This window comes from Mustela lutreola, chromosome 10 (genome assembly GCF_030435805.1).
Source record: "Mustela lutreola isolate mMusLut2 chromosome 10, mMusLut2.pri, whole genome shotgun sequence".
Lineage (NCBI taxonomy): Eukaryota > Metazoa > Chordata > Mammalia > Carnivora > Mustelidae > Mustela > Mustela lutreola.
Genome location: NC_081299.1, coordinates 24,518,170 through 24,546,048, shown reverse-complemented (window position 1 = coordinate 24,546,048; position 27,879 = coordinate 24,518,170). Strand labels below are relative to the sequence as shown.

Sequence of the window (27,879 nt, the reverse complement as noted above, 5' to 3'; positions counted from 1 at the left end):
AAATAGAGCAGCAGGCAGAGACAGAGGAGAAGCAGGCTCCCTGCTGAGCAGAGAGCCTGATGCGGGGCTGGATCCCAGGACCCTGAGATCATGACCACAGCCGAAGGCAGAGGCTTTAACCCACTGAGCCACCCAGGTGCCCCCACTTTGTAGATGCTTAATGACCCTATTCTTTATTAACTAATGCTGCTAATTTAAATAACAAGAAGTGTTGGAAAGTGGACCAGTTGGGAATCACCATGTGATCTATCCTTGCCTTTGTTTTACAGATGAAGTAACCTCGGCATCATTTACTGTAAGGAGCAATCAGCCCGTCCACGAGGAAAGGCAAACCGAAATCTCCACCCTGGGGATGAAGACAGTCAGGGTGACGGAACTCCAAAAGGACGCCAACAAAAGCAGTTGGGTTGGTGCCTACTCAAGATGGTTCCTCTGAAACCCCATGACCGGGAGGCGGAGCTCCACCCCAGCACGCCCGGCCCCCTTCTCTCGGCCCCGCCCAACACCGCCCCCTTCCGCAAGGCGGGGTGGGGGGCGGTGCGGGTTGTGAGGTGTCTCAGCGAAGCGCCTGCGCAGTGGGCAGCGGCGCGCGGGGCGGAGGCTTTATAACCACTTCGACGCGGACGCTCGGTTTCTATCTCGGGGAGGGCGGCTGAGGCGGCGGCGGTCGCGGCGCGGGTTGAGGGGGCGCTGAGGCGGGAGCTGTGGCGGCGCTGGGCGCCCCTCGCTCCTCGGCCTTTGGGGGCCATGGGCTCTGAGAAGGACTCCGAATCGCCGCGCTCTACATCTCTACACGCGGCCGCGCCCGACCCCAAGTGCCGCAGCGGCGGCCGGCGCCGGCGCCTCACCTTCCACAGTGTCTTCTCCGCCTCGGCCCGCGGCCGCCGCGCCCGAGCCAAGCCGCAGGCCGAGCCGCCGCCCCCGGCCGCGCCGCCGCCGCCGCCCGCCCCGGTCTCGGTCGCGGCCCAGGCCCCGCCGCCCGAGGCGCTGCCCACCGAGCCGGCCGCCGAGGCGGAGGCGGAGGCCGCGGCGGAGGCTGGGCCCGGGTTCGAGGATGAGGAGGCGGCGGAGGGCGGCGGCCCGGGCCCGGAGGAGGTGGAGTGCCCGCTTTGCCTGGTGCGGCTGCCGCCCGAGCGGGCCCCGCGCCTCCTCAGCTGTCCGCACCGCTCGTGCCGGGACTGCCTCCGCCACTACCTGCGCCTGGAGATCAGCGAGAGCCGGGTGCCCATCAGCTGCCCCGAGTGCAGCGAGCGACTCAACCCGCACGACATCCGCCTGCTGCTCGCCGACCCGCCGCTCATGCACAAGTACGAGGAGTTCATGCTGCGCCGCTACCTGGCCTCAGACCCTGACTGCCGCTGGTGCCCGGCCCCCGACTGCGGGTGAGCGCGGGGGCGTGGCCGCCCGGGCAGGGGCTGCGGCGGAGGGGACCCGGGTCGGGGGACCGGACCCCCATCCCGCGGGTGGCCGACCCGGGGAAGCGGTCCTCGGGGCAGCGTGTGCGTGTGTGTGTCCCAGCACTGAGGGAGAGGTGAGGGCTGAGCTGCGGGAGGGAGGAGAAGGCGGCAGCTGCGGCGGGTTGGTAAGCGGCCACAGTCCGCAAGGCCAGGGGAGCGGGGGAAGGCACCCGCCACCGGCCCTGCCCCTGGGCTTGAGGTGGGGCTGAGCCTTGTGTGAGGGGAAAGGAGCTGTCCATCTCATCAGGAGGCAGGGAGAGGCTTTTAGATGGGGTGCACGCCCCTCTGTCCAGAGGTAGGGGCCGTGTCTTAATGAGGGCGGGGAGGGGATTAACTGGCAAAGGAAGAGATGAGAATATTCTGAGGGGCTCACAGCATTCGGAGGGGTGTGTCCCTTTGGCCAGGGGCAGACTTCAGCAGCATTGCCGGAGACGGTGTGTGCTTCCTGACCACAGCTGCTGAAAGTTGGGATGGAGGTGATGGAAATATCACTAGGGGGAAAGGACAGCTCACTGGCAGCTCTGGGGCACCCTGGCCATTGTGTGCCTTCTGTGCCAAGCTGTTGGGAGGCCCCATGTGGTTCTTACACTACTGCCTTGGTCAGGGTGAGGAGTGGACGGACCCTTTCTTTGTCCAGAGAAGCAATGGGGCACTGAGAAGAAGGATGCCCAGACGCTGACACGGTAGGAGAAAATGTGTTCCCCAGCCCCTCTGATCTTGAGTTCTTGACAACAGTCTTTTTAAGGCACTATGTATCCTGAATTTTTAAGGTCAGTGAGAGAGACTATGCATTATGTGCAGAGACAGAATACCACCAGATTTTACTATCTAAAGTACTCAGTGGAGACCACTCTCCCACCACTTAAAAAAAATTGTTACTGTCAGTACATCCCATGAATGGCTGCATGCCGCAGGGAAGAGCTTATCTGAGTGACTGGAAGTTCGGGGGTGGGAGGGAGAGACTGTGCCACTTACCAGTTCTATGACCTTGGGCAGATCATTTTATTCTTGTGTGTTGTTTTGGGGACAGAAAGATGCTAGGGACTTCTTGCAGTGTGTGAGTGTAATGCCAGTAAAAAAGCTGGATGGGCCAAAGCTTCAAAGGAGTTAAGGGCTTTTAATTGTAGCCTATATACCAAGCCTGTTTTAAGATTTCCATGATGCTACTATTTGTCCCTTTCAAAAGAAGCTGTTTTAAGAGTGTCTAGGAGAGTAAGAAGAATTAACTTCTGTCTTCTACTCTGCCAGACTTGTTTAGAGATGGGTGTGTTATTTAACCTCTCTGAGATGGGGTTTCTAAATTACTTTGAAGTGTTGTGGTCAAAGGTATGGTGTTTGTCTAGGGTAGATCACTTTCACTTTCAATTAATAAGTGTTGGAAACAACCTTGTAGGTTCTTACATCTGGTGGCCTGGTGATCTCACTGGCCTTAGGAGGCTAATGTATATGATAGGTTTTACAGATACTATTGGTCTATTTTCTGAACCAAAGGAATATTTACTTAAAACACGGTATGGTTAATTTTGGAATGGTATATTAACTCCTTTTTGAGATGTCTTTCCTTGAATTTTGGCTGATAAATGTGGCATTGCTGATTATCTTTCTGGAAAATCTCCCTTTTTGTTTTTATTTCTCTAAAGTCAATGACTGTCTTTGCTCACAACAATAAAAACGGACAGGAATTAATTTATCATCTTTGTGGTGACAACGTAAACCATTACTAAAAGTTAATGAAAAATTAAGGCCATTTCTTATTGTAGCCACGTATTGGCTTAGTATCATCTAGAGGTTTTTTTTTATTAGTTTAAAGCATGATACAAATTTTATATATTTTTTAATGTGTTATCTGTGGGTTTAAAGAAGGCGCAGTCTGTGGAAAGAAAGCAAGCTGGCATCCAAGTATCCATGTACCAGGAGTACATAATTTAACTTAATCCTTACAACATTGTAAGATAGATTTGATTTCGTTTTACAGATGAGAAAATTGAAATTTAAATACACTGAGTGACTGTTCAGGGTCATATACCTAGTGGGTGGTGGAACCAGGCTTGAAACACTGGTCTTAACTCCAACCAAGGCCAATAGTCTTTACTCTCAACCTTTTCTTTTTAAAAAGCATGCACTTGTTGGCATTATTGGTGATACTGCTGTTTATATCATTTTGTCAAATGCAGCCTAAGGACAAGTTTAAGAGAGCCATGGATTGGAAATCTAGTTTCTTTTCTGATACTTTTTGCATCACAGCCTCTTATCTAGTTTATTTTTCTTATCTGAAATAGGCCTAATCCTTTCCTGACTTGAGAAGCTTAATGTTTGCAAAGTGTTTTTGAGGTCTGCATTTGGAGGTGGTAGGTAAATCAGGAGTAACTCTAAAATTCTGTCACTTTCCAAACAGGTATCTGAGGTCCCTAGGGATGTGGCCAATGGTTTTGCCACCTCTCTTTAATGCTGGGAGAAAAACAGCTTGTTTTGTTTTGTTTTAGTCAAACTGTCCTATTCTTCTGTGTAAATGTGTAAAAAATCGTGGATGAGCAGTAAGTGTAATCCCTAGTTATCTCTTCTTCTTGTACCTGACCATCTTTTCTTTACTCACAGATGAAGTTCTTACAGCCAAATTTATCAAGAACTCCCTTAGTTCTGTGTGTATGTGTATATAATCGTCAGGGTGGGGCTCGCTGCTCAGTGGGGAATCTTCTTCTCCCTCTGCCCCTACCTGTGCTCATGCTCCCTCTCCCTCTCTCTTTCTCTCAAATAAATAAAATATTTTAAAAAAATAAGAAGAAGGGAGCGCCTGGGTGGCTCAGTGGGTTAAAGCATCTGCCTTCGGCTCAGGTCATGATCCCAGGGTCCTGGGATGGAGCCCGGCATTGAGCTCTCTTCTCAGTGGGGAGCCTGCTTCTCCCCTCCCCTCTCTGTACCTGCCTCGCTGCCTACTTGTAATCTCTGTCTGTCAAATAAATAAATAAATAAATAAAATCTTTAAAAAAATAAAATAAAATAAAAAATTTTAAAAAAGAAGAAGAATTGTATTTGGCAGGGTGAAAGGGGGCATGTAAGTGGTCTTACAGAGTTCTGGCCATTAGTTTCACTGTGATTATGATAATGAGAACACTATATATTAAAAGATTATTTGTTTACAAATAATCTTATAAGCAGGGTCTTGAATTTTTTTCCCCATACTTGAATATGATCTTATTTTATTCATAAATAGAATCAATTTCAGTGGGGCAACACTTACATTACTGTTTATTAACTACAATATTACCAAGTATATATATGTATATATTTTTTAAAGATTTTATTTATTTATTTAAGAGAGAGAGACAGAGAGAGAGAACACAAGCAGGGGGAGTGGGAGAGGGAGAAGTAGGCTTCCTGCTGAGCAGGGAGCCGGTTGGCAGGGCTCAATCTCAGAACCCTGAGATAGTGACCTGAGCCAAAGGCAGCCACGTAATGACTGAGCCACCCAGGCAGCCCTTACCAAATATATTTAAAATGTATTTTCAAATGAGATAAAATTAACTCAAAATACAAATAACTGATATTTTTGTAGTTCTTTGTAATCTTCAGACTGTAAGGTCATTCAGGAATAATTTTAGTTTCATACAGGTGGATGTTGGTGGTAAACCCATTTTATAAAGGTAAACCCATTTATAAACCAGTTCAGAGAAGTTAGTATGGGCCTCAATGTCTCACAGCTAATAAATGGTGCGGTTGATACCCCTTAGAGTCTCTGCTTAAGCATGAGTCTTCTCAGAAACCCCCACAACATATAAATATATAATATTTTCCTCTTTTTTTTTTAAGACTTTTTTTTTTTTAAGATTTTATTTATTTATTTGACAGATAGAGATCACAAGTAGGCAGAGAGGCAGCAGAGAGATAGAGGAGGAAGCAGGCTTCCTGCTAAGCAGAGAGCCCGATGCCGGGGTCGATCCCAGGACCCTGGGATCATGATCTGAGCTGAAGGCAGAGGCTTTAACCCGCTGAGCCAGCCAGGCGGCCCTATAATGTTTTCCTCTTAAGTACCCTCTTACCAATCTTTAAACACTTTCAGAATCTCTATGAGGGATGAGCAAAGGAGGCAACAGAAAATTTCTTGGTGTGCAGGGGTAGATCTTTTGTGCAGATGAATAGGAGATAAAGCTGTTTTGACCTCAATTCTTTGTGCAAGTCCACCACTCCAGCCTCTCTTTGCTGGCACTTTCTCCTACAGTACCCCCTCCTACCTGACCCAAACAGGTATTATCAGCTTTTGGCCTTCCTGGACAACTGGACTAGACTGTCCCATGAACAGAAGCTTCAGTTCATCTCTAGCACACTTATGAGGGAATAGCTCCTTGAGCAAGATAAATTTCTCAGTCAGTGAAAAAGGAGGTTATTTTCCCCTCTGAAGCCTTCCTACATCCTCTCTCTCTTTCTTTCTCTCTGGTATGACATTTTAAAAATTGAGATATATGTGATCTAGACATCTCTTAATTTAGCTCTGTACCTTCTATTTCACAACTCTTCACTCTATCCCCATCCCTGCACCTGCCCATCTGCATTCCAGCTCCATATAATTTCCCATATTTGCCAGTGTATCGTTCTAATGTGGAACGTTTTCTATCATTCCCGTGCTTCAAACTGTTCATACCTGTCTATAAAGTGACTTCTTATGTCTTTAAGAACTGATTATTTATATGATCTACCCTTATAATTTAAACCCCTTTACAGTCTCCTACCATCTCCTACCATCTTTTTTTGTCAGATTTTTTTTTTCCACTTACATTGATATTTTCCAATGTATATTTTGGTAATCCTGGAAAGGAAAACATCTTGTGATCAAATAAGCTTGGGAAGTATTGGATTGAACAAAATTTATTTCTGAGCTTTTAGATGTTTTAAACATGCTAATATACAGTATAGTAAATTTTGGTAATGCTAATAAGCAGTGTAATTCTTTAAATCTCCCAAACTTAAATCATTAGGAAACATGTTTTTGTTTTTTCTGTGGCATCTTACACTGACACTTTCCCTGACTATTTACAGTTTTCTAAACTCCTTTAACAGTCAGTCTGTACAGTTACACTGGCTTCTGTTAGTGTCTTTATTTAACAGTGAATCTTGTGCTCTGAATAGATTGAGAGTTCCTTTAGCCTAGGTTATCCATATTCCAACTTTTTCTACAATCCTTTTTTTAAAGATTATTTATTTATTTATTCATTTGACAGAGAGAGAGCTATAGGCAGAACAGGCAGAGCAAGAAGCAGGGTCCCTGCTGAGCAAGGAGCCCCATGTGGGACTCAATCCCAGGACCCTGGGATCATAACCCAAGCCAAAGGCAGATGCTTAACCAACTGAGTCACCCAGGCATCCCTTTTTCTACAGTTCTGTGAACAAAATTTTTCAGTTAGATCCCAGAAGAATGGGATAGTTGAATTTTGATAAGGTAGATAAAGAAAATGAACAGCACATTTTTTGAAAGAGAAACAGATAATGAGGGTGGAGGGCAAGAAGAGGACAGACAGATGATCATTCAGTAGACACTTTTGAGAATTAAGTAGTGATGAACCTTAAGTGAATATTGGATATTACAAAAAGGACTTAAATATGGTCCTCTTGACAGGGAGGTGTTAGAAGAGATTAAATAGATATAGATAACAGATTATAAATGCAATATAATACATATTAAAGAAAACACAAATGCTCTTAGAGGGTAGTTAAAAGATTTTACATGATGGTGTCAAGAAAGATTTCACAGTGGAGGTAATATTTGATCTGGGCCTTGAAGAATGTAAGTAGGAATTCATACCAGGCAAACAATGATGCAAGTAGAGAAAAAAAAAATCTTAATCTAGAGTGTTTTGAGCAAGTGCAGTTGCAGTTGTACTTGCAGTTGCATAGAGGTATAAAAATATAGTAGTAGAATCTAGTTTGGATCCATCTCTCGATACACAATATGGAGAGCATGATCTGGAAAGTAACTAGAGATCAATCTGAAAAGGTAGACTGGACTCCAGTTGATAGACTTATCTAAGCCATGCAAAGAAGTTTAGGTTTGAAGGACTTTTTTTTCTTTTTTGTTGAAGGATTTTAAGTAAAAGAGTTACGTAATGATAGATAACCTTCTGAAGTTGGAACTTGGATTGGAGTGGGGAATAAGGAGACCAGATATTAGTCTCTTGCATTTGTCGTATTTCTACTACCCTTACACGTGCTTGGGGTCCATTTGTAAATGAAGTTATGTGGCTGAGAGCTAGAAAGTTCAAACATTATTTAGGAACACATTTGTAACTACTAGGGTCCATGAAAGCATAATCAAATTCATAATGGATTTTTTTTTTTTTCTCCAGGGCTGAAGTTAGTTAATACTGTGGTCTAGCCTGTCACATATTATGATATTTCTGAATACTTAGGAAATTAACAAAATTAATAAATTTATATAAACTTAAGGGGAAGGAAAATGATACATCGGGGTTTTTTTTAGCAGCATGTAATTTTCATCTCCTATTTAGCTGCTTCTTCTTTCTCTCCGCTTAGCTTCTAATTAGCAAACCTGAATGCTTGGTTAAGCTAAGAGCAGGGTAGGAGAGAGGCTCCAGGGTCAGGGAAAAGAAGGAACAAGATTGTCAAGGCAGTTTTGGTCTCAAGGATGAATTTTTTTCAACTACCTGGGGAAGAGTACCCCATTCAGAATTTAGGAGTTTGCTCCTAAAATTTTAGACAAAATTTGAGGTCTAAGTTATAGTCCCTGGCACATAGTAAACCAGTGGATACATTAGTAAGATTTAAAGATTGCTTTAGGGTAGGCCCAGGAGAAGAATTAGAATGGCCTGGGGAAAATAAAAAAGCTAATAGATAGAGAGAGTCTCTATCATTCATTTGAACATGAATCAGTATGCTAGACTCTAAAGATTAAAACATGGGTGGTACTTTTCCTTGAGTCTAGTCTGGTTGGGGAAGCACACATATAGACAGATAATTACAGTATAATGTGATAAGTAGTATAAAGTAATTGTACATAAGACATAAAGTAAGCAACAAGCTATCTGGAGAGGTTAAGTGGATTTTATAGGGAAGATGACATTTGAGCTGGTTCTTAAATGGGTAAGTATTTGCCAGGGCAAGAAGAAAGGAAGGAGCATTCTAGGTAGAAGGAGTAGATTATGCAAAGGCCAAAAGTAGGATTAAAATGTGCTGTGTTTTTATACCATACCTTTCAGGGCAAGATCTCAAATGCAGTTTTGAATATGGTTACACTTGAAGGTGGCAAACACCTATGCCTCCATTTTTGGGATAGAGGTTAAGGCTTGGAGATTTAAATTAGCTCAGTGTCATGCAGTATGAGTCAGGAGCAAGGAGCCCAGACCAGGTGCCCCAAAACAGGAATGCCAAGTCTCAGTGCCCTGAGTAATTCTGTGTCATGGTAATAGATCGTTGCAGGTTCATGAGTATTTAGGATTATTTTACTTGCTTGGAATCAAATTCCACACCCAAAAGTGACATTATCAATCTTGTCAAGTATTCTTTAAAAAAAAAAAAACAAAAAAACTGTTAATAAATATTTACTCCCACCAGATGAGTAGGAATAGATCAGGAAATGTTCAAGGCTTCCTGTCTATGTAATTTGTATCCTCAGCAATTGACTTAAGTAAGGTACTGAGATCATCCAGTACCTTTCCCATTTAACACAAAATAGCAAGCAGGTCACTTTCTTTAGGAGAAACATTGTTTATCTGTAGTAGCTATTTTGCAGCTAGGTTGGGTAAATTTGCTCAGAACTCCTACAGGATATGAATCATTTGCGTTCGTACATTGACCTATTCTCACTTTGCTCTTTCTGAGAAGAGTTTTAGTACAGACTGTATTATATAACATAAATGATATGTCATCGATATTTTCAGTGTCATTCTCAAATCAATTTGCAGAATCTATAATAAACCTGAGAAATTGTGTTGCTGTTATGAATACCTAATATACATGCAAATAAACAAACTAGAATAAATTCAAGAATATGTTGTTAGCCTTTTTTTATAAGTTGCTTGAGGTCTTTAGCTATTGGAGGAGAAAGTGGAATAGGGGATAAAAAAAGCCCAATGGCAACACCCAAGCCTACAATCATTGACCTGTTTAAAAATTATTTGAACTTGGGACACCTGGGTGGCTCAGTCAGTTGGGCCGCTGCCTTCAGCTAAAGTCATAATCCCAGAATCCTGGGATTGGGTCCTGCCTAGGGCTCCTTGCTCGGCGGGTAGTCTGCTTCTCTCTCTGCCTCTGCCTGCTTGTGCTCTCTCTCTCTCCCTGACAAATAAATAAATAAATAAATAAAATTTTTTTAAATTTAAAAAATTTGTTTGAACTTTTCACAGCTGCTATTTCCCCTTATTTGTTTCTTTAAATTACTTTTAATTTTTTTTTAAATCTTCAGTGTTTACTTGATAGGATAATCTGAACACTTAGTTGACATATTTAGAACTAGTCAGAAGGGCTAGTTGTTTGTAAATATATTGGATTTTTTGTGAGAGAGTAATTCTTGGAAAATTAGTGTGAATTATAAGAAACAGTTGATGTTGGCGCAGATGGATTCTGAGTTACAAATCTTTACTAAGAATATGTGTCGGCAGCACCTGGGTGGCTCAGTGGGTTAAAGCCTCTGACTTCGGCTCAGGTCATGATCCCAGGGTCCTGGGATCCAGTCCCACCTGGGCCTTCTGCTCAGCGGGGAGCCTGCTTCTCAGTCACTCTCTGCCTGCCTCTCTACCTACTTGTGATCTCTGTATGTTAAATAAATAAATAAAATCTTTAAAAAAAAAAAAAAAAAAGAATATGTCAGGAGAGAAAAGAAAGGGGAGGGAAATAATAGCCTTATCATGAATTAATTAGTAAGGTGGGTGAATGGTATTCTTGGATTCTGGAGCCTGTCAGAGAAGTAAATATTTCAAGGTATAGATTTGAGCTAAAAAAGGGGGAAAAATTGAAAGATAAAATGAGCTTTCAGTGGGAGAATTGATCATGAATCCATCTGTGGCTATTGTCTCGTGTTGTGTGTGCTCAGACCAGCTTTACTGTGGAACTTAAAAATGAAAAAGTATACTTCAGTTTTGCATACTTTTGTTTTACAAATCTTCTGTCCTTTAGTGTAACCAAATTCTAATCTCTCTAAATGTAGCAAACCATCAAAAAGCTATAGTTTTGTACCCTGCTACTTGTGAAACTTGCTGTGGTAAACTCCTTTTAAAGTAGCTGAAACTGTGACTGAATACATGCTAGATTCCAGCTAAATCTAGTATTTTCCCCTATTTTTCAGAAGGTAAATGATTTGTTTTTAGAATCTCAAGGAGAAATTTACTTTCTCACACAGAATATGTTTTACAGTTTGTTAGGCATGATTATGTGTGGTTATGTTATGTGTTACCTGTGTACTCTTTTCTCTCTATCATGTGTAGTGGTAAGGAGTGATGAATAATAATGGCTGTCTTATTCCGATCATTCTTACCTTACTGGTATCTCTTCCTTTTTCCTTACCCAGTTATGCTGTTATTGCCTATGGCTGTGCCAGTTGCCCAAAGCTGACCTGTGAGAGGGAAGGCTGCCAGACAGAGTTCTGCTACCACTGCAAGCAAATATGGCATCCAAATCAGACATGCGATATGGCCCGTCAGCAGAGGGCACAGACTTTGCGAGTACGGACCAAGCACACTTCAGGTCTCAGTTACGGGCAAGAATCTGGACCAGGTATTAGTTGGCATTGTCTCATTTTTCTCTTTATTTGATATTTCATAATGTGAGCCTAAAGCTGGGAGAGATTATTTTACTCAAGTATTTCCTGGGATCAGAGAGCAAAAATACTTGGTAATACATTCAGTATTACATTTGATACGTAGCTTCTCTCTGACAACTGGAAGTTTTCCAATCTCTAAATTGATAAAATTGGAATGCAACAAAATTGAATTCTGTAGTTTCTATATTTTTAATAATATGTCTCCTGTTGGAGAGTAATTAGGTCCTTTTGTGAAGGATTTTTTCAAAACTTTCATTGTGAGCAGAAAGACAATTAGTATTAAACCTCTACTGTTATCCTCCTAGCTTTAAGTGCATCACTGCTTTTGGAAGTAGGGTACAGATTTAAGGAAAGGAAATGATATTAGTATGGATTAATGATTAACCTTAAAAGGAGGAACTTTGGCAAGTCAGAGTAAACCCATTTAAAAATGTCAGTGGGTTTATTGCCTTTTATAAATGTATTTTATTTCACTGATGTCATTTGGGAGAGGCTGGTAGGAAAGATTTTACCATTCACTTTTTCCTGGCACAGCATAATCTCCTAAATTGTCATTTTAATAGGATAGTTCCTAGCTTGCTGTGAAAATTACTAGGTGTGTGCTACATAGCATACCCAATTATTTTTAGGTTTTGAATTTGAAAGTATCATGGGAGGGGTCTGTGGGTTCTGTTAACAGCACATCACAGTGTTACCTGCTGAGCCTAAGAAATTAATTTCTGAGCCAAACTTTTTCAAAACTTAAAGCCAATTCCAAGCTGCAGACTGTTCTTCCTGCAGAACTCTGCTTTGAGTTCTGCCAGCCTATTGGCTAGTGGAATTCCATTTTTCTTAGAACCATCTTTGTCTCTAGGGAAGTCTTCTTGTTCAGAGTGTGGCTTAAGTGCTGTATAAGATGCCAGTTTTGGGTATAGGCATCTCAGTGTGAGACAAGGATCTGTTTTATGAAAATTCCTGAGGTATAGACATAGCCAGCCTCCCAGTGAAGTGGGTTGCACAATTTGGAATTCTCAGCCAAGAGTTCTTCACTGTCTTCTCAATTTTTGTATATATATATATTCCTAGGAATAATAAATCAAATTAGGTTTAACTGGGGGTATTTTTCTGCCCAATCTTCCTTCCCCCCCTTAGCAGATGACATCAAGCCATGCCCACGATGCAGTGCTTACATTATCAAGATGAATGATGGAAGCTGTAATCATATGACCTGTGCAGTGTGTGGCTGTGAATTCTGTTGGCTTTGTATGAAAGAGATCTCAGACTTGCATTACCTCAGGTGAGATGGGAAATGTGTCCATTGCTTTATCATCTTCTTCTTTTAATGATTTGGGGAAAAGGATGTCAAAGGGACACAGTTGTCTGTCCTCTCATTACAGTATAAGGAAGCTGTAAAAAGTTCTTCTAAAGCACTCCTGTGACCACGCTTTTCTTCAGTTCCAGCAACTTCCAGGGACGATTTTTTTTTTTTTTAAGATTTTTTTCTTTATTTATCTGACAGAGATCACAAGTAGGCAGAGAGGCAGGCAGAGAGAGAGGAGGAAGCAGGCTCCCTGCAGAGCAGAAAGCCCGATGTGGGGCTCTATCCCAGGACCCTGGGATCATGACCTGAGCCGAAGGCAGAGGCTTAACCCACTGAACCACCCAGGTGCCCCCAGGGACTATTTTTATTACCTTCCAGATAGAGTTCAGTTTCCCGAGCATGGCTTTGCCACATTCTGGCCCTAATGTCCTTTTCTAGCTTTTTCCATGTGTTTTTATATATGTTATATTCCAGTAACCTGGGCTTGCTATTTGCTCTGTCTCCTCTGGCTATCTTTCTTGTTCATGTTCTTCCATTTGCCCAGAATGCTTTCTGATCACATCACCCTCCCAGCAACCCCCTTTTATCTCAACCTGTTCAGTTCTTATTTACCCTTCAGGGACCACCCAAATGCCATTTCATCTATGATGTCTTCCCCAGCTTTTTCTGCCTCATTCTTCTGTATTGGCATTCCTTAAATGTTTCATTATAAACATCACTATTTTTACTTCATATACATGTCTAATTTTGCTAAACTGTATAAGTTTATTAAGGTCAGAGTTACCTTTTACAGTTCCTTGCATGTAATGACTTTACAAAGAATTCAGAGTGAATATTAAAATATTGTCCTGAAGGAGTTAATATTTACAAACAACATTCATTGTGTAGATGAAACATTTTCATTTCCAATATAGCAAACAGTAGTTACTTACACTGTACTGATTATTGGGGACACGGGTGTGTAAGACATGATCCTTTCTTTCAAAATTGCTTATCCTATCTAGTAGAGAACACAGGACAAAGGGAGTGAGCAAAAATGGTTGAACACAGAAGGACGGAGTATAAAAGTAGCCAAACTCAAAGAGAATGAAACTGACATAAAGGGTATGACAAAGTGTTTTTATATATTTCCCCAGGAACATGGTTAACACTATCTATTGGATATGGATAGGACACAAGCCAAGAAAACTATTCAGAACTGTTCATTAGCTGCAGGGCATAGCACTTTTGAATGAGATGTCAAGTGTGTAGGTTGTGCAGGATCCCAAGTAGTATATGTATCAGTCAAGGAAGCTGCATCAGGGATGCCTGGGTGGCTCGTCTTTAAGCTTCTGCCTTCAGCTCAGGTCATGATCTCAGGGTCTTGGGATTGAACCCCATATTGGGTTCCCTGCTCAGCAGGAAGCCTGCTTCTTCCTCTCCCACTCCCCCTGCCTGTGTTCCCTCTCTCGCTGTGTCTCTTTATCAAATAAATACAATTTTATAAAATTATAATTTCACAGGCTGCACCTCATGACAGCTATTTTTTTTATTTAAATATTTTTTAAAAAAATTATTTGGCAGAGAGAGAGGGATCACAAGTAGGCAGAGAGGCAGGCAGAGAGAGAGAGGGAGGGGGAAGCAGACTCCCCACTGAGCAGAGAGCGCGATGCGGGACCCTGAGATCATGACCTGAGCTGAAGGCGGAGGCTTAACCCACTGAGCCACCCGGGCGCCCCTCAAATAAATAAAATCTTTTAAAAAGCTGCATCACTGTTGGGTTAGGGAGGACAGAGTTCAGTAGCAGAGAAAGGAAAATAGATTTCAAGCCTGGAAGCCTAGCTTTACAAACAAAAAGTGAAGGGCCCAAAGCTCTAATAATCAGACCTTGTCTTTTTCTCCCTTTCATGTAATATATTCATTTTCCATAACCTCTGGTAACTGTTAATCATTCTTATTGGAAAAGAAGGTTTTTGCTCTTATCAAGCCCTCTGGTGACAACAGCTGCATTTATAATATCGATACTAACTTGAGCACGTGTCCTCTGCAGCCCTTCTGGATGCACATTCTGGGGCAAGAAGCCATGGAGCCGTAAGAAGAAAATCCTTTGGCAGCTGGGAACACTGATTGGTGCTCCAGTGGGGATTTCCCTCATTGCTGGCATTGCCATTCCTGCCATGGTCATCGGCATTCCTGTTTATGTTGGCAGGAAGGTAAGACGTGCTGAGTTCTGTGGGTGTTCTGTCCCCAGGTTTGTTGGTAAAGTTTTGAAGGAAATAGGGAGGAGTTTATATTTCAGAGCTTCCTGAAAACCAGCTGGTTCTTAGATAAAAATAACCTTAATTTCGTAAATGGATTTTCATAAACCCAAGAGATCTAAAAGTTCTTATTATCATCCTGGGCCTGGTTTGTCTCAGTGACTTAAAGGTGAAGTACTTTCTTCACAACCCTGAGTTACTTTGTCTCTCCTTGGATTAACTTTTTCTGTATTAGTTTATGTCACCCTGGTCTGAGTTAGGTTAAAATTTGAGAAAGATAGCCTCTTGATGGGTAGGGGATATATTTTAATATAGTTAGAATATTCACTTCTCTTTTTCTACCTTGGCAAAAAATTGATACCCTAACCTACTGACCTGGATTTTCTTTCTTATTCTTAGATTCACAGCAGGTATGAGGGAAGGAAAACCTCCAAACATAAGAGGAATTTGGCTATCACAGGAGGAGTGACTTTGTCCGTCATTGCATCGCCAGTTATTGCGGCAGTTAGTGTGGGTAAGCTAGCCCGCACCGCGACTCTTCTCCTTCCTGCCCTCTCTCCCACCACACCCCCTACCTACCCAGCTTTCTGACTGTAGCAGTTTAGCCAGCTGGCCAGATGTATCACCTTGGAGGCTCCTACATTTTATGCCAAACCCACCGTGAGGGCTAACTCTTTTAGGCACTATTATTAGGATTATCAGCCACACTAAATTGTCAGAGTTTGGGGTCTTTCAGTCCTAAATTAGTGCTTAGAACTCTCTGGCTCAGAGAAAATGCTAAATTAAAGAATATTACTTTAAGGCCTAGTTTTCACCTTTTATCTTCCTTCCCTATTTGTTGGGGAACCCATAAAATAAAATTACTTTTATTTTGATTTCTTTAATGCCTCACAGTATTTTGGAAGGCATGAGGATTTGTTTTAGAATAAGAATATTATAACTAACATTTATTAAGGCTCTCCATGTACCAGGAACAGTTCTGAATGTTTTGCATGTATTAATTCATTTAATCCTCATAGCAGTATGGTTGTAATAGAAAGGTGCTATAATTTGCTCAAGGTCACTTAGCTGGTACATGAATCAAGGCAATCTGACTTCAGAGCCTGTGCTCTTAACAGCTAAGTCATTCTGCCTCCACAGCAGTAAGATTTTGGAATTAACATTCTGGGGGGATCCTAAACCCCAGGAATCACTTAATGTTTGAGTATTGATTGGTTCTTGGATTAGCATGTCCGTAGTAAGTAGAAGAGGTAAAGTGAAAGCAGCATATACTCACTGTGGTGGGCACCGTACATACCTTCTCTTTTGATCATTGACAATCCTGGGAAGATACATGAGATTATACAGCTAGTGAATTGGAGCCAGGATTCTAATCCAGGCCTTTTCTAATTCCCAAGTCCAGTCACATTCTGTTAGACCCAGCTGCCTCTTTAGAATAGCCATCTTCTGTCCCCGCCCCCGCCTCCCCCCCCCCCCCCCCCCAGCCATCTTCTGTCTTTCTTTGGCCCTTTATGAAGTGGTTTGTCTGTGCTCAGGCTGGGAAGGAGAATTTAGGGCAGTGACCTGCTGACTTGTTTTCTTCTCCTCCCCCAGGTATTGGCGTCCCCATTATGCTGGCTTATGTCTATGGGGTTGTGCCCATTTCCCTCTGTCGTGGAGGTGGCTGTGGAGTTAGCACAGCAAACGGAAAGGGGGTGAAAATTGAGTTTGATGAAGATGATGGTCCAATCACAGGTAAAGGGAGGTTTTAAATTTCCCTTTGAATTTATGGGGCAGAAAATTCAGTAGATTTGAGCACATTTTACAGCGAGATTGTCATTGGATTACTTTGGATAATGAGCTTTGTAGGGGGTAAAGTATTTTTAGCTTTTCATTTCTTTGTTCCAGAGTTATTAGGTTAATTCCTCTGGTACTTGGCTCTGTGTGGCAGGTACAAACTAGTAGGATTCCAAGTAACTCCAAGTATGCTGGTAATAGTAGTGATTATAATAAAGTCTTATATCTGTACAGTACTTTATAATTTTCCGAGGACTTTACACAGTTATTATCTCACCTGGTTTTTACAATAGCTCTCTGAATAGGGAGGGCAGGGGCTATTATTATCCCCATTTAATGGGAACTTCTTTAAGCTTTTGTCTCAACATCTGTTAAATGGGTTTAAGAGCTTCTGCAGAGCTGGAACTGGAACAAGTCTTCCAGCTTCTTTTTCTGTTCCCGTGACTTCCACTTTGATGTTTGTACTTTACCATATTAACTAAGCTAGGGCACCCAGAGTCCCACAGGTTTTTGAAGCACCCTACTAGAATCAACACCTAATATGACCTAAACATGTTTTGAAATCTTCATGTTTGATTAGATGGCATCTACGGTAAAATGGACAGAATAGTGGACTTGGAATCAATCAAAAGTGTAGATTCGTGGGACCAGGCATGACTTGGACATGTCATTTAGTTCTAAGCTTTTGTTTTCTCCTCTAAACTTAGGACTGTTACTGTGTAGTTATTGGGAAGATTAAATATTAACAATATGTTAAAACACCTGATATGTGGTAGCTGCATATAGTAGCTGTTCATTAAGTGAGTAAATGAGTATTTTTCTGCATGAATATTCTCCACTCTGAAGAACCATTACAGGAAAATAATAGACTCTATTTTGATGTTGTCTTATCTTGAATTGAAATGTTTGGTTCCATCCCCAGTGGCTGATGCCTGGCGAGCCCTCAAGAATCCCAGCATTGGGGAAAGCAGCATTGAAGGCCTGACTAGTGTACTGAGCACCAGTGGAAGCCCTACAGATGGACTTAGTGTTATGCAGGGTCCATACAGCGAGACAGCCAGCTTTGCGGCCCTCTCAGGGGGCACTCTGAGTGGTGGCATTCTTTCCGGTGGCAAGGGAAAATATAGCAGGTAAGCAAAGAGATAATTTCTGACAGAACCAGTTGGAATGATAAGAAATAACATACCTGTATTGAGCCATTTCTCTGTGCTAGGCACATCTCCTATATCATCTCATCAGTGGTTTGGTTTTTTGTTGTTGTGTTTTTTGGTTTTAAATTTATAATGAGAAAATAGGCTCAAAACCTATACAACCTTCACTGTTCTTTCCACACTGCACCACAGTGGCTCCATATAAAGAGCAACCCTGACTTCAGGTCTTCCCTCTACTGCATTAGGTTGCTTGCTTCGGGAAGAGAAAGCATGCATTTTTGTAGAATTCCCAAGGCTGTGCTGCCCATTAGGTTTGTCATTGACTTTCAATTGAACAGCGTTTATACTGTATCTTGTTGGCTAATTAGTGCTGTGATCCTTATTACCTTCTTATTCTTATTCCCATTTGATAGATAAGGAAAATCAATTCTATGAATTTGTGCTGAGAAACTGTTTTAAGTTTTTGTTTTTGTTTCTTTTTAAAGATTTTATTTATTTATTTGACAGAGATTACAAGTAGGCAAGAGAGGCAGGCAGGGAGAGAGAGGAGGAAGCAGGCTGTCCACGAGCAGAGAGCACAATGTGGGCCTCAATCCCAGGACCCTGGGATCATGAAAGCAGAGGCTTTAACCCACTGAGCCACCCAGGCGCCCCAGAGAAACTGTTAAGTTTTATGATTAAAAATGTTACAACTTGCTCAGTCATTTTACCAGTTAGATAAACCAGAATATATTCAGAGGAGTATAACATGTGTTATATGAGAAGCAGTTAGTTGAATAAAGAGAGACCTGCAGGTAGTGCAAAACGAGGTAGGGAAGTAGGAGAAATTGTTGCCTTCAGATATCTGAAGGACTTTGAACAGAAAGAAAGGCTTCTGACTCATGCCAAGAGGTAGATTAAGACAACTTGGCAGAAACTAGAGGGAAACTTAATTTTGTTTCAATATAGAGAATAAAAGAAATCTATATAAAAGTTCAAAGAAGGGTTGGATTACTTTAGAAGATATTGAGCTGCCTATCCTTGGAAGTGTTTAAAGTAAGACCAGATGGCCATTTGGCTATTAGAAGGAGTCAAGCAACAGATGACAGATGGACTGGATCCCACAACTGAGTGCCTGTCAGTCACCTGGGAGCCTCTTAAAAATAAATTTCATGGTCTTATCCCAGAATTAATAACTTGAATCTCCTGGAGTAGGACCTAGGGATCTGTGTTTTGAAAAGGTTCCCCAGGTGATTCTGGCAGAGTCGTTGAACAGGCTAGCATCAGGGAAGCACTTAAGCGATGGTGTTTGTGAAAGCTTCTTCCAATTCTGAGATTCTGTGGAAGAGCTAAAACTAGAACCCAGGTCTCTGATTCAACACACTTTGCATTGCACTGCCTCACTTTCTGGGGCCGTGGCACATTCTTGAAGGGTGTCTTGAGGCTGGAGTTGCAGAGTGAAAGTGCAGGCTGTAGGACAGGGGTTGCTTGAATGTGCAGCTGAAGGCTGCTGCTGACCTGTCTGTGTGTCTCATAACTCTGGTCATCTCTTGTTAGGGGATCCCACCACCACATGCCAGAGAATTCACTGCTGGGCTTTCTTAAAATCATCACCCTTGTAAATAAGCAGACAGACATAATTGGAGACTGACTTGCTGAGACTGCAGCTTAGCCAGTCCAGCTGTTCCAGTTCTGTGAAAGCCTTTTAAAGGAAGTGGATGAGTCAGATGGGTTTGACTATGAAACCTATTAAGAGGAAATACTTAGGTGTGCAGCAAACTGGTGTTAGAGCCAAAGAGGGAAATAGTTACGGGTTCTCACCTTTGACACATCATTGGGAAAGTTTGCTGCTATTGTGGAAGGTGGGATCCTCTATGTCCTTTAATCTTGTAGCCTGGGGGTAATTTTGCTAAGTGTTTTGAGTTCCTGTATGCAAGACACAGAGGGTAAAGTGTGAATGAGATGTAGTCTCTCCTTTTTTTGGAGCTCACAGATGATTGAGAGGGAGATGTATAAATTGATTTAATAAATAGGTAGATGCTGTGGGAGCATTTAACAGGAAATGACTGGTTTGCTGGGAGAGTGAGGGGCATGATACTTCCTTTGTCGTTAAGGACTGAATATGAGTTTGTCACATAGAGAAAAGAAACCTCCACAGAGAGGGAAGAGCATGTGCAAAGTCATGGAAGTAAATAACATATATAGGTGTGTAAGGAAAGAAAGAATTCAGAGTGATTATGATTTGAGACCTCTAGTGAGAGTTGGAACTGGAGAGAGAGCTTGGAGGCAGATCAGGAAGCCAGGAGAGGACTGTTAGAGTGATCGGGGCTTTGTCCACATTGGCACTGATCTAGAAGGTGTTGGAGTTGGACTTAGGGCTGCTGGAGAGAGAAACCAAATGCAGTTTTCCAGGCAGGAGATGTTCAGCGCCTAAAGTTAAGTAGCAGCAATGGGGATAGAAAGGAGGGGACGATTTCAGTAGCTATTCAAGAGAGAAACCGTGTGGGCATCTATTTGAGCTATTTGGCAATTAGAGAAGATCAGATCCACTCAATTTGCAAGAGAATAATAGAAGAGATGCGAGCCAGGAAGCAGACTGTCTCGGAATACCCAGGTCTCGTATTAACTTGAACGTCCCCTCTTTACACAGGTTAGAAGTCCAAGCCGATGTCCAAAAGGAAATTTTCCCCAAAGACACAGCCAGTCTTGGTGCAATTAGTGACAACGCAAGTACTCGTGCTATGGCCGGTTCCATAATCAGTTCCTACAACCCACAGGACAGGTATGTGCACAGTCAGAGATGCCCAGGAGAGGTTACAGTTTGTGGTTGGGTCCTAGGTCTTCAGAAGCTCAATGCCTCATGTTAGAGCTGTGTGTACCATCAGATGGGATATATAGTGTGTACCCCAAGTTCCCTGTCAGGTTCTTTTATAGGAGTGTTTGGGATCTCTTGATTGATTCTTCTTGTTAGCACTTGATTTTTAGATGTTTCTTTCTTCCTTTTCTTCCCTCTCCCCCATTTTTTGGGTCTTTTTTGGCTATTGTATAATTATTCTCATGAAACTTGAGCTAGGTTGCTGTTCAGTGATGTCTGTGGGTCGGTGGCTTTTGCTCTCATGTCACCCTTTGCCTGATGTGACTCCTGTCACCTAGTTCTCTTTATTTTTGAGAAGCTGTGTAACTGATAGGGTGTGATTGCAGCACTCCCTCCTGGAGAGGTTCTGGTTTCTTCTAATTGTGACACAGTAGTAAAACACTACGAATCTTCTTTCTCTTTTGTATTTTGAGTAAGATAGTGTGAGGGTCCAACCCTTAGTTGAATTTTGAAAGCTCTTTTTTGCTGTGTAAAGACATTGGCAGAGGTGTGTGTGTTCTTAATCATCAAAAGGAGTCTAGTTCTTCTTCATCTTATTTGAGAGTTAGGTTAACTTTTTATTTTTGCTAAAAGTGAACTTTAGTTTACAGTTTACCTATGTTTTGGACTTCCTAATCCTGAACCCACAAACTGCTTGTACCCACAGGTATAGCATGACCCATACATGACTCAGCAAAGTGGATTTTGTCTCCACAGAGACTGCAACAATATGGAAATCCAAGTGGACATTGAAGCCAAACCAAGCCACTATCAGCTGGTGAGTGGAAGCAGCACAGAGGACTCGCTCCATGTTCACGCTCAGATGGCAGAGAATGAAGAAGAAGGTAGTGGTCGTGGCGGCAGTGGCAGCAATGAAGAGGATCCCTCCTGCAAACACCAAAACTGTGAACAGAAAGACTGCGTGGCCAGCAAAGTTTGGGACATCAGCCTGGCCCAGCCCGAGAGCATCCGCAGTGACCTGGAGAGCTCTGATACGCAGTCAGACGATGTGCCAGACATCACCTCAGATGAGTGTGGCTCCCCTCGCTCCCATACGGCAGCCTGCCCCTCAACTCCCAGAGCTCAAGGTGCACCGAGCCCAAGTGCCCATATGAACCTCTCTGCCCCAGCCGAGGGGAAGACTGTCTTGAAGCCAGAAGGTGCAGAAGCCAGAGTATGAAGTGGAATGAATGCTCCTGTTCTGAGAAGCACACTTGTTGTAACTGCATCTTTTGGAATCTTTTTTTGGGGAGGCGGGGATTTATGTATTTTATTTCAAAGATTCTCTGGTCACAGGTTTTCCCCAGGGAAATTCTGAGAAATTTGCAATTTCTTACCAGAAAAAAACGTGGAGATTTTTCCCCTTAGTCCTACCCCCCACCCTCTCCCTCCTGTTTTTAGTTTTAATTTATTGGTTAAACTGATGGTGGCAATCCGTGAGGTGTGTCAAAGAGTGTACAGATGTATGTGTGTATATTGTATGTATGCTAACATATTACTGAAGGACACATTTTAATAAAGATTTCTGTCTTAATTCAACTCAATCTCATTTTCCTTGGCTTGGATAGTTCTCCAGAGCCAAGTATTTGAATAGACCACTTAGGTTTTTAACAGTCTCTAGACCAGAGTTTTCCCAGTCCCAGGAAAGGATTATATTCCAATTAGACTGCAGTGGAGTCCTTTATGAACCCAAGGCTCCTAGGCTGCCAGGAAGCAAAGGTAGCTTGTTTTGGACTGGGCTATCAGACTAAAGAATTAGCTGAGTCAGCCATGTGGAGAAACCGTAGATTCCAGTGAACCTTGTTTGCCCTCTAGAGGCAGCTGTGTAGTTTTGCTGTTAAAGCTTTATTCTCCTCATTGTAGTCCCTGGTAGAAATGTGCTTTGTTGGGGGGAAAGGAGGTGGCTGTTCCAGTGGCTCTTCAGAGAGATCCTAGGGAATGGTGCAGGGTTACAAGTTGGGGACAGAGTATTCTTACTTGCATAATCACTAAGCAATAACCCAAGTGTTCGTTATATTCTTCGGTACACATTCCCTGTTCCAAAAATCTTTCTCTGTTTTGCAAATGTAGTTTAAGTAAGGGCCTAAGGAATCTGACTGAAATTTGTAATGAAAGGAGAAAGGAGACATGCCATCAGAATCTCAACCTTTAATTTTATCTGTTCTTATAAATTCATCAGAATTGAGCTAAGTTAGTATTACTTGGGATTTGGGCTCTGTCTAGAATAATGACCTTAGCAAGAAAGCTCATACATAGTGTAGCAGAAAAACTAAAAGATTCATGAAACCTGATGTAAGATTCTAAATCTGGCAGTAATTTTGTGACTGTGAATCAATATCTCTCTCATGCTCCTGATTTCCCACTCTTAAACAGTATTTAAGGAGCTTCCAATGCCAGACTTTTCTAGCACCTTAGCCCTGGGCCCAGAGGAAGAGTTGCAAACATCCTTTCCCTGAGGACCAGATGGCTCTCTGTTTCCTTTCACAGATGCACCTGCTCCTTGTCTTGCTGACCTGTGCTTTACCACAATGAGGAGGATGAGTCTGGACAACAACTTGGAAGATCCTTGTCTCTTGGGCACTGCAGCTAGACTGAGCACATTTCCCTGCACATGGAACAGGAGATGCTCTTAGTGGACTTCGGGTCAGTGGAAGAAAATGCCCTAATGTCCTTGTGTGAAAAAGGGAACCTGTTGGAGAAAAGGGCAGTCACTCTGAAAATCCCTGAAACATAAATAACTCAAGATTACAATTCTCTTGAAGGCTCACCGGAACAGCAGTTAACTTGGATAAAAGCAAAGAAGTCTTTCGGAGGGACAAGAGTTGGCAGCCAAACCTGTGTTGTTATCTCGGCTCCACTTCTTCCCATTGTGAGACTCGCTTCTGATCGGCTTTCACTTAGCCAACATGGGGGAAACAGTCCTTAACTATGGCGTCGTAAAGTGACATGGTGTACTGAAATGCTTTTGGTGAAGACCCGTTGTTTTTTTCCTCCTGCAGGAATAAGAAGAAATAAGGGAGATTATGGGTGTCCTCTAAGAAAAGCCCAGAACTTTAGACCAGAGGCTATGAAAAACTAAGCTTATTCTAATCCTTTGCAACTCTCTTGTTGTAGAGCCTAGAAAATTAGCAAGGATGAAAAAGCCCTTTGGCGCCACCTGGAGGACACCATGAGTAATACATTGGAAAAGTTCTCCCTTTAGAAAGTGGGGAAAGTAACTTCCTCTTTGTACAGCATTCATTCATTTTGAAATGCCGACATTTCAAGTGTGGAATGCAGCAAAGAAGAAAACACGAAATTATCATCCCCATGGAACTTACACTGTAGTGGGGAAAGCCCATCAGATCTATAGCCTGGATGAGGATAAGTGCACTGAAGAAAACAAAGCGGGGAGAGGGGAGAGAGAATGGTAGATGGTGCTACTTCAGATGGTAGTATAGGCTTTTCATAATTTTATCAGAGTCCTAAGGGGATTGGGAAAGGACCAAGTGAATATCTAGGGGAAGAACATACCAGACAGCAAGAATAGAGTGCAAAGGTTCTTTGGTGGAACATACTTAGTCTGATTAAAACACACGAACACACACACAGCTTAGAGACCTGTATGGCTAGGGATGCGACTCTGAGGCCAGGCAGAAGGTAATCTTCAAAGCCAGACAGATGGGATGCTTGCAGTCAACTTTCAAAGGGGCTAAAACTTGGGGGGGAGGGGCAGGTGGGTCTGGTCACCAGTCCTGCTTGGATGGGCTAATGTAAAGAAATTCATGGATATGGTAAATGGGTACTTACTCACTCTGACCCTCCCTAATATTATTGTACTAGTACTTTTTATTTTTATTTAGTATTTATTGTACTCGAGAGGCTGGAAAGCTAAACATGTCTTAAACTTCCTTAAACCAAGGTTCTGAATATAGTTTTGCCAATTAAATGAGCAAACAAGATGTGGAAGAAGAAGGGATCGAGGGATCATCTTCAGCTACTTTGACTGATTGCTACTGCAAGGATATTCCAGGATCTTTCCATAGTTTTTTGAAGGAAGGGCTTCCTGATCCATAAATAACAGTGATGTGTGTTCTTGTTGTCAGCCTGTGGTGGCCTCCTGATGCCTCATGTGGATGGTCGCAGACTTAACAGCTACCAGGGTAGACCAATCAGTTTTTCCTGGAAGTCCAGCCCAGAGCCCACTTGCTCAGGCTTTCCAATGCTTACAGGCACCTATTTTACTTGTACTGAATTATTTTCTACTTAAAATTAGGTAGAGGGGTTTTGCTTCCTACAACTACGAAATGCTGATAACAGTATTTGGTTCCAAAAATGGCTTTAGGCAATACGCCCTCAAAGACGGGACTCCTAGATTAGTTATGACTTAGTTGGATTTGAAGGAAATGATAAAATTGCCATTGGGAAGAAGTAGACAAAGATTACTTACACTTATGGTCACTTGAAATGTCTTTTGGAGAACTTTGGCAGATCAAATGGCTGCCACTATCGATCGTCATGTAAGAAATGAGGGCCTAGATGGTGGCGGCTATGCTAAAGAAGTAAAGGAAAGGGGCGGGCGCCATCTGACTCTGTTTCAGCTTCGGTCATGATCTCAGGATCTTGAGATTGAGCCCCACATTGGGTCTGTGCTCAGCTGCAGAGTCTGCTTTGGATTCTCTCTCCCTCTCCCACTGCCCCTCCATTTCTCTCTCTCTCTCTCTCTCTCTCACACGTGTGCACACACACACGGGTGCACTTGTACACATGTGCTCTCAAATAATTTTTTTAAAAGATTATTTATTTATTTGACAGATCACAAGTAGGCAGAGAAGCAGGCAGAGAGAGGAGGAAGTAGGCTCCCAGCTGAGCAGAGAGCCCGATGTGGGGCTCGATCCCAGAACCCTGGGATCAGGATCTGAGCCGAAGGCAGAGGCTTTAACCCACTAAACCACCCAGGTGCCCCTCAAATAAGAATTTTATTTAAGTAAAGGAAAGAAAACCAAAGGCTCAAGCCATGTATGGGAGAGCCCCAGAAGAATTTCTTTTTTTTTTTTTTAAGATTTTATTTATTTGACAAAGATCACAAGTAGAGAGAGAGGAAGAAGCAGAAACAGGCTCCCTGCTGAGCAGAGAGCCCAATGCAGGGCTTGATCCCAGGAGCCTGGGATCATGACCTGAGCCGAAGGCAGAGGCTTTAACCCACTGAGCCACCTAGGTGCCCCCCAGAAGAATTTCATCTCTTGCAACTGCAAGGCTGATGTACACAAAAATCAGAAGGAGATTCTGGGTTATAGAATTACAACATAAGTTAAATTCATAGCCTTATCATGTCTCATGTGAAAATCACAGCATTGTTTGGGAGAGAGTGGGACCCTGAAATGAGAAACGGGGACATTTCAATGGATTTGGATAAACTCCAGTGTTCTGAATCCAGATTCCACTTCTCTTCTCACCAGCAGAAACAGCCTTTCTTCCCCTCACTGATATGACTGGTCCTGTCTTACTTGGAGACCCTCGGGTACTTGTCTTGAAAGGGAAAGACAGTTCTTATGTCCCACCCACTACCCTATATTGCCACCAGATCTGTAACTAGAGTCTAATCCCAGTATGTTTTTGGAAGCAAACACAAAGTGTGATCTGAGAGATGTCTTACAGAAGAATTGTCAGGTTTTGTTAATTTGAATCAGCAGAAGCCTGGATCTTAAAAATTTTAAATTAGACCAGAAAAAAAGAACATTATTTTCATTTGGGTTGCATTTATTAATATGGAAATTCTAGAGATACTGAATTCAATATGTTGGCTTTAGCAGCTAAGAGTGTTTCTTAGCTGGTCGGTTAGATAAAGCCTGGACTGAACAGTGGTCTACACTCAAATTGAAATGCCATACATTCCTCAGTATGGCATTAGAAGATGAACCCAAAAACGTGAAGATAAAAATATTGATGCAGATTTATCATATGTGTGACTTGCTCGTCTAATTTTTCCCTCCAGAATTGCTCAGAGGGTATTTCTTTCCCCAAGGAATTGGAAACTACACAGATAAGGGGAATACTTTGCCTGGGAAAATGCTGTAGTTTATGTCCTCCATAGGCTGGGAATGAAACTCAGAGATGCTGCTGTTGAAACGGAATCCCCTGTATCAGAGGGGATGATGGGATCCTGGAGTGGCAGGGGGGAAAGGGCAGTACCAAGGCAGCAGAGCCAGGGTGATGGTCCTATTTGTTTTGTATAACCCAAAGCAAGACTCCAGATCTGGCAAAAAAAGAGACCTGTTTTGAGTCACCAAAATGGAGAGTTATGAACTCTCACTAAATTCTCAGACCCAAGGTCCTGAATAAAGGGGTGCTTAGTACCCTGGAGGGAGCATCCAACAATATCACCATAACTACAATTGTAAACCTTTTAGTCCTCCCTAAAGGAATCTTAAGGCATTTATCCATGTTCCTGTGCTTAGGGAAATGGAAATATCCAGGCCTTTAGGGAATACTTAGGAACAAGCCCCATGCTAGCAGTAATCCTGAGAAGCCTAAAAGGTCTTTGTGGTCCACTAGTTAGAATAGAGGTTTATGGGGTGTTATGGGTTGAATTGTGTCCTCCAAAATGTACGTGTTGGGAGTCCTAACCCCTAACACTTCAGAACGTGACCTTATTTAGAAATAAGGGCACTGCAGAAGTAATTGCATTAATAGGTCATATTGGGGTAGGATAGGTCCTTAGACTAATATGATTGCCTATATGTAAAAGGATATAAAAAGAAACATTTGGACACAGAGACACAAAAACAGAGAATGCCATGTGAAGGTGAAGCCAGAGATCAGGAGATGCCACAGAGGCTCAACAAACCACCAGAAACTAGAGGAGAAGCCTAGAACAGATTGTCCCTCACAGCCCCTCAGAAGGAACCAAACCCACCAACCCACCTTGATTTCAGATTTCTAGCCCAGTCGGTTTGTGGTGTTTAAGCCACCCAGTTTCTGGTACTTGTTATATCTTGCAAACTAATAACATGGGGATCGAGTAATTTAAAAGGAATTTTGGCCCAGATCTATTTCACATATCCATCTTGTGGTTATTTCCCAGTTCTTGTAGGTACAGTTGTAACAGACATACTTGGCAACTGGCAGAATCTCCGCATTGACCTCTAGAGTTAAAGCTATTGTGGTAAGAAGAACAAACAAAAGCCCCTGGAACTGTCCTTCCCCAGCAGAATCATAATTCAAAAGCAGAAAGTGCATCCCTGAGGGTATGCTGGATATCCCTGCCCCCATCAAAGACTGAGAAATTCAGGAACTGCTTGATCTCTATCTTAGCGACATGTAAAGTATTTGTTTGCCCTGTACAGGACTTGACTTGTAGCTGTTATTTCAGATACAATCTCT

General features: G+C 42.5%; 1 protein-coding gene across 6 annotated transcripts; it reads left to right on the top strand.

Annotated features, from left to right (window-relative positions):
• The first annotated feature begins 596 nt into the window (after nt 1-596).
• On the top strand, nt 597-26,458 carry RNF19B (ring finger protein 19B). 6 transcript variants are annotated; one of them, XR_009345056.1, is made up of 11 exons: nt 598-1,382; nt 10,969-11,174; nt 12,352-12,496; nt 14,550-14,712; nt 15,157-15,271; nt 16,351-16,491; nt 17,456-17,663; nt 20,314-20,445; nt 21,235-21,736; nt 23,005-23,160; nt 23,280-26,458. XR_009345056.1 is itself a non-coding variant. In XM_059135684.1 (10 exons), the coding sequence occupies exons 1-9, from the start codon at nt 748-750 to the stop codon at nt 21,695-21,697; spliced, it is 2,208 nt and encodes a 735-aa protein (XP_058991667.1). In that variant the 5' UTR covers nt 598-747; the 3' UTR covers nt 21,698-21,736; nt 23,005-26,458. The 6 variants fall into 6 exon arrangements, 5 of the variants coding, with proteins under 5 accessions (XP_058991670.1, XP_058991669.1, XP_058991667.1 ...); XM_059135684.1 differs by having other exon boundaries at nt 23,005-26,458; XM_059135687.1 differs by lacking the exons at nt 23,005-23,160; nt 23,280-26,458 and having other exon boundaries at nt 597-1,382; nt 21,185-21,323.
• Nucleotides 26,459-27,879: the final 1,421 nt, after the last annotated feature.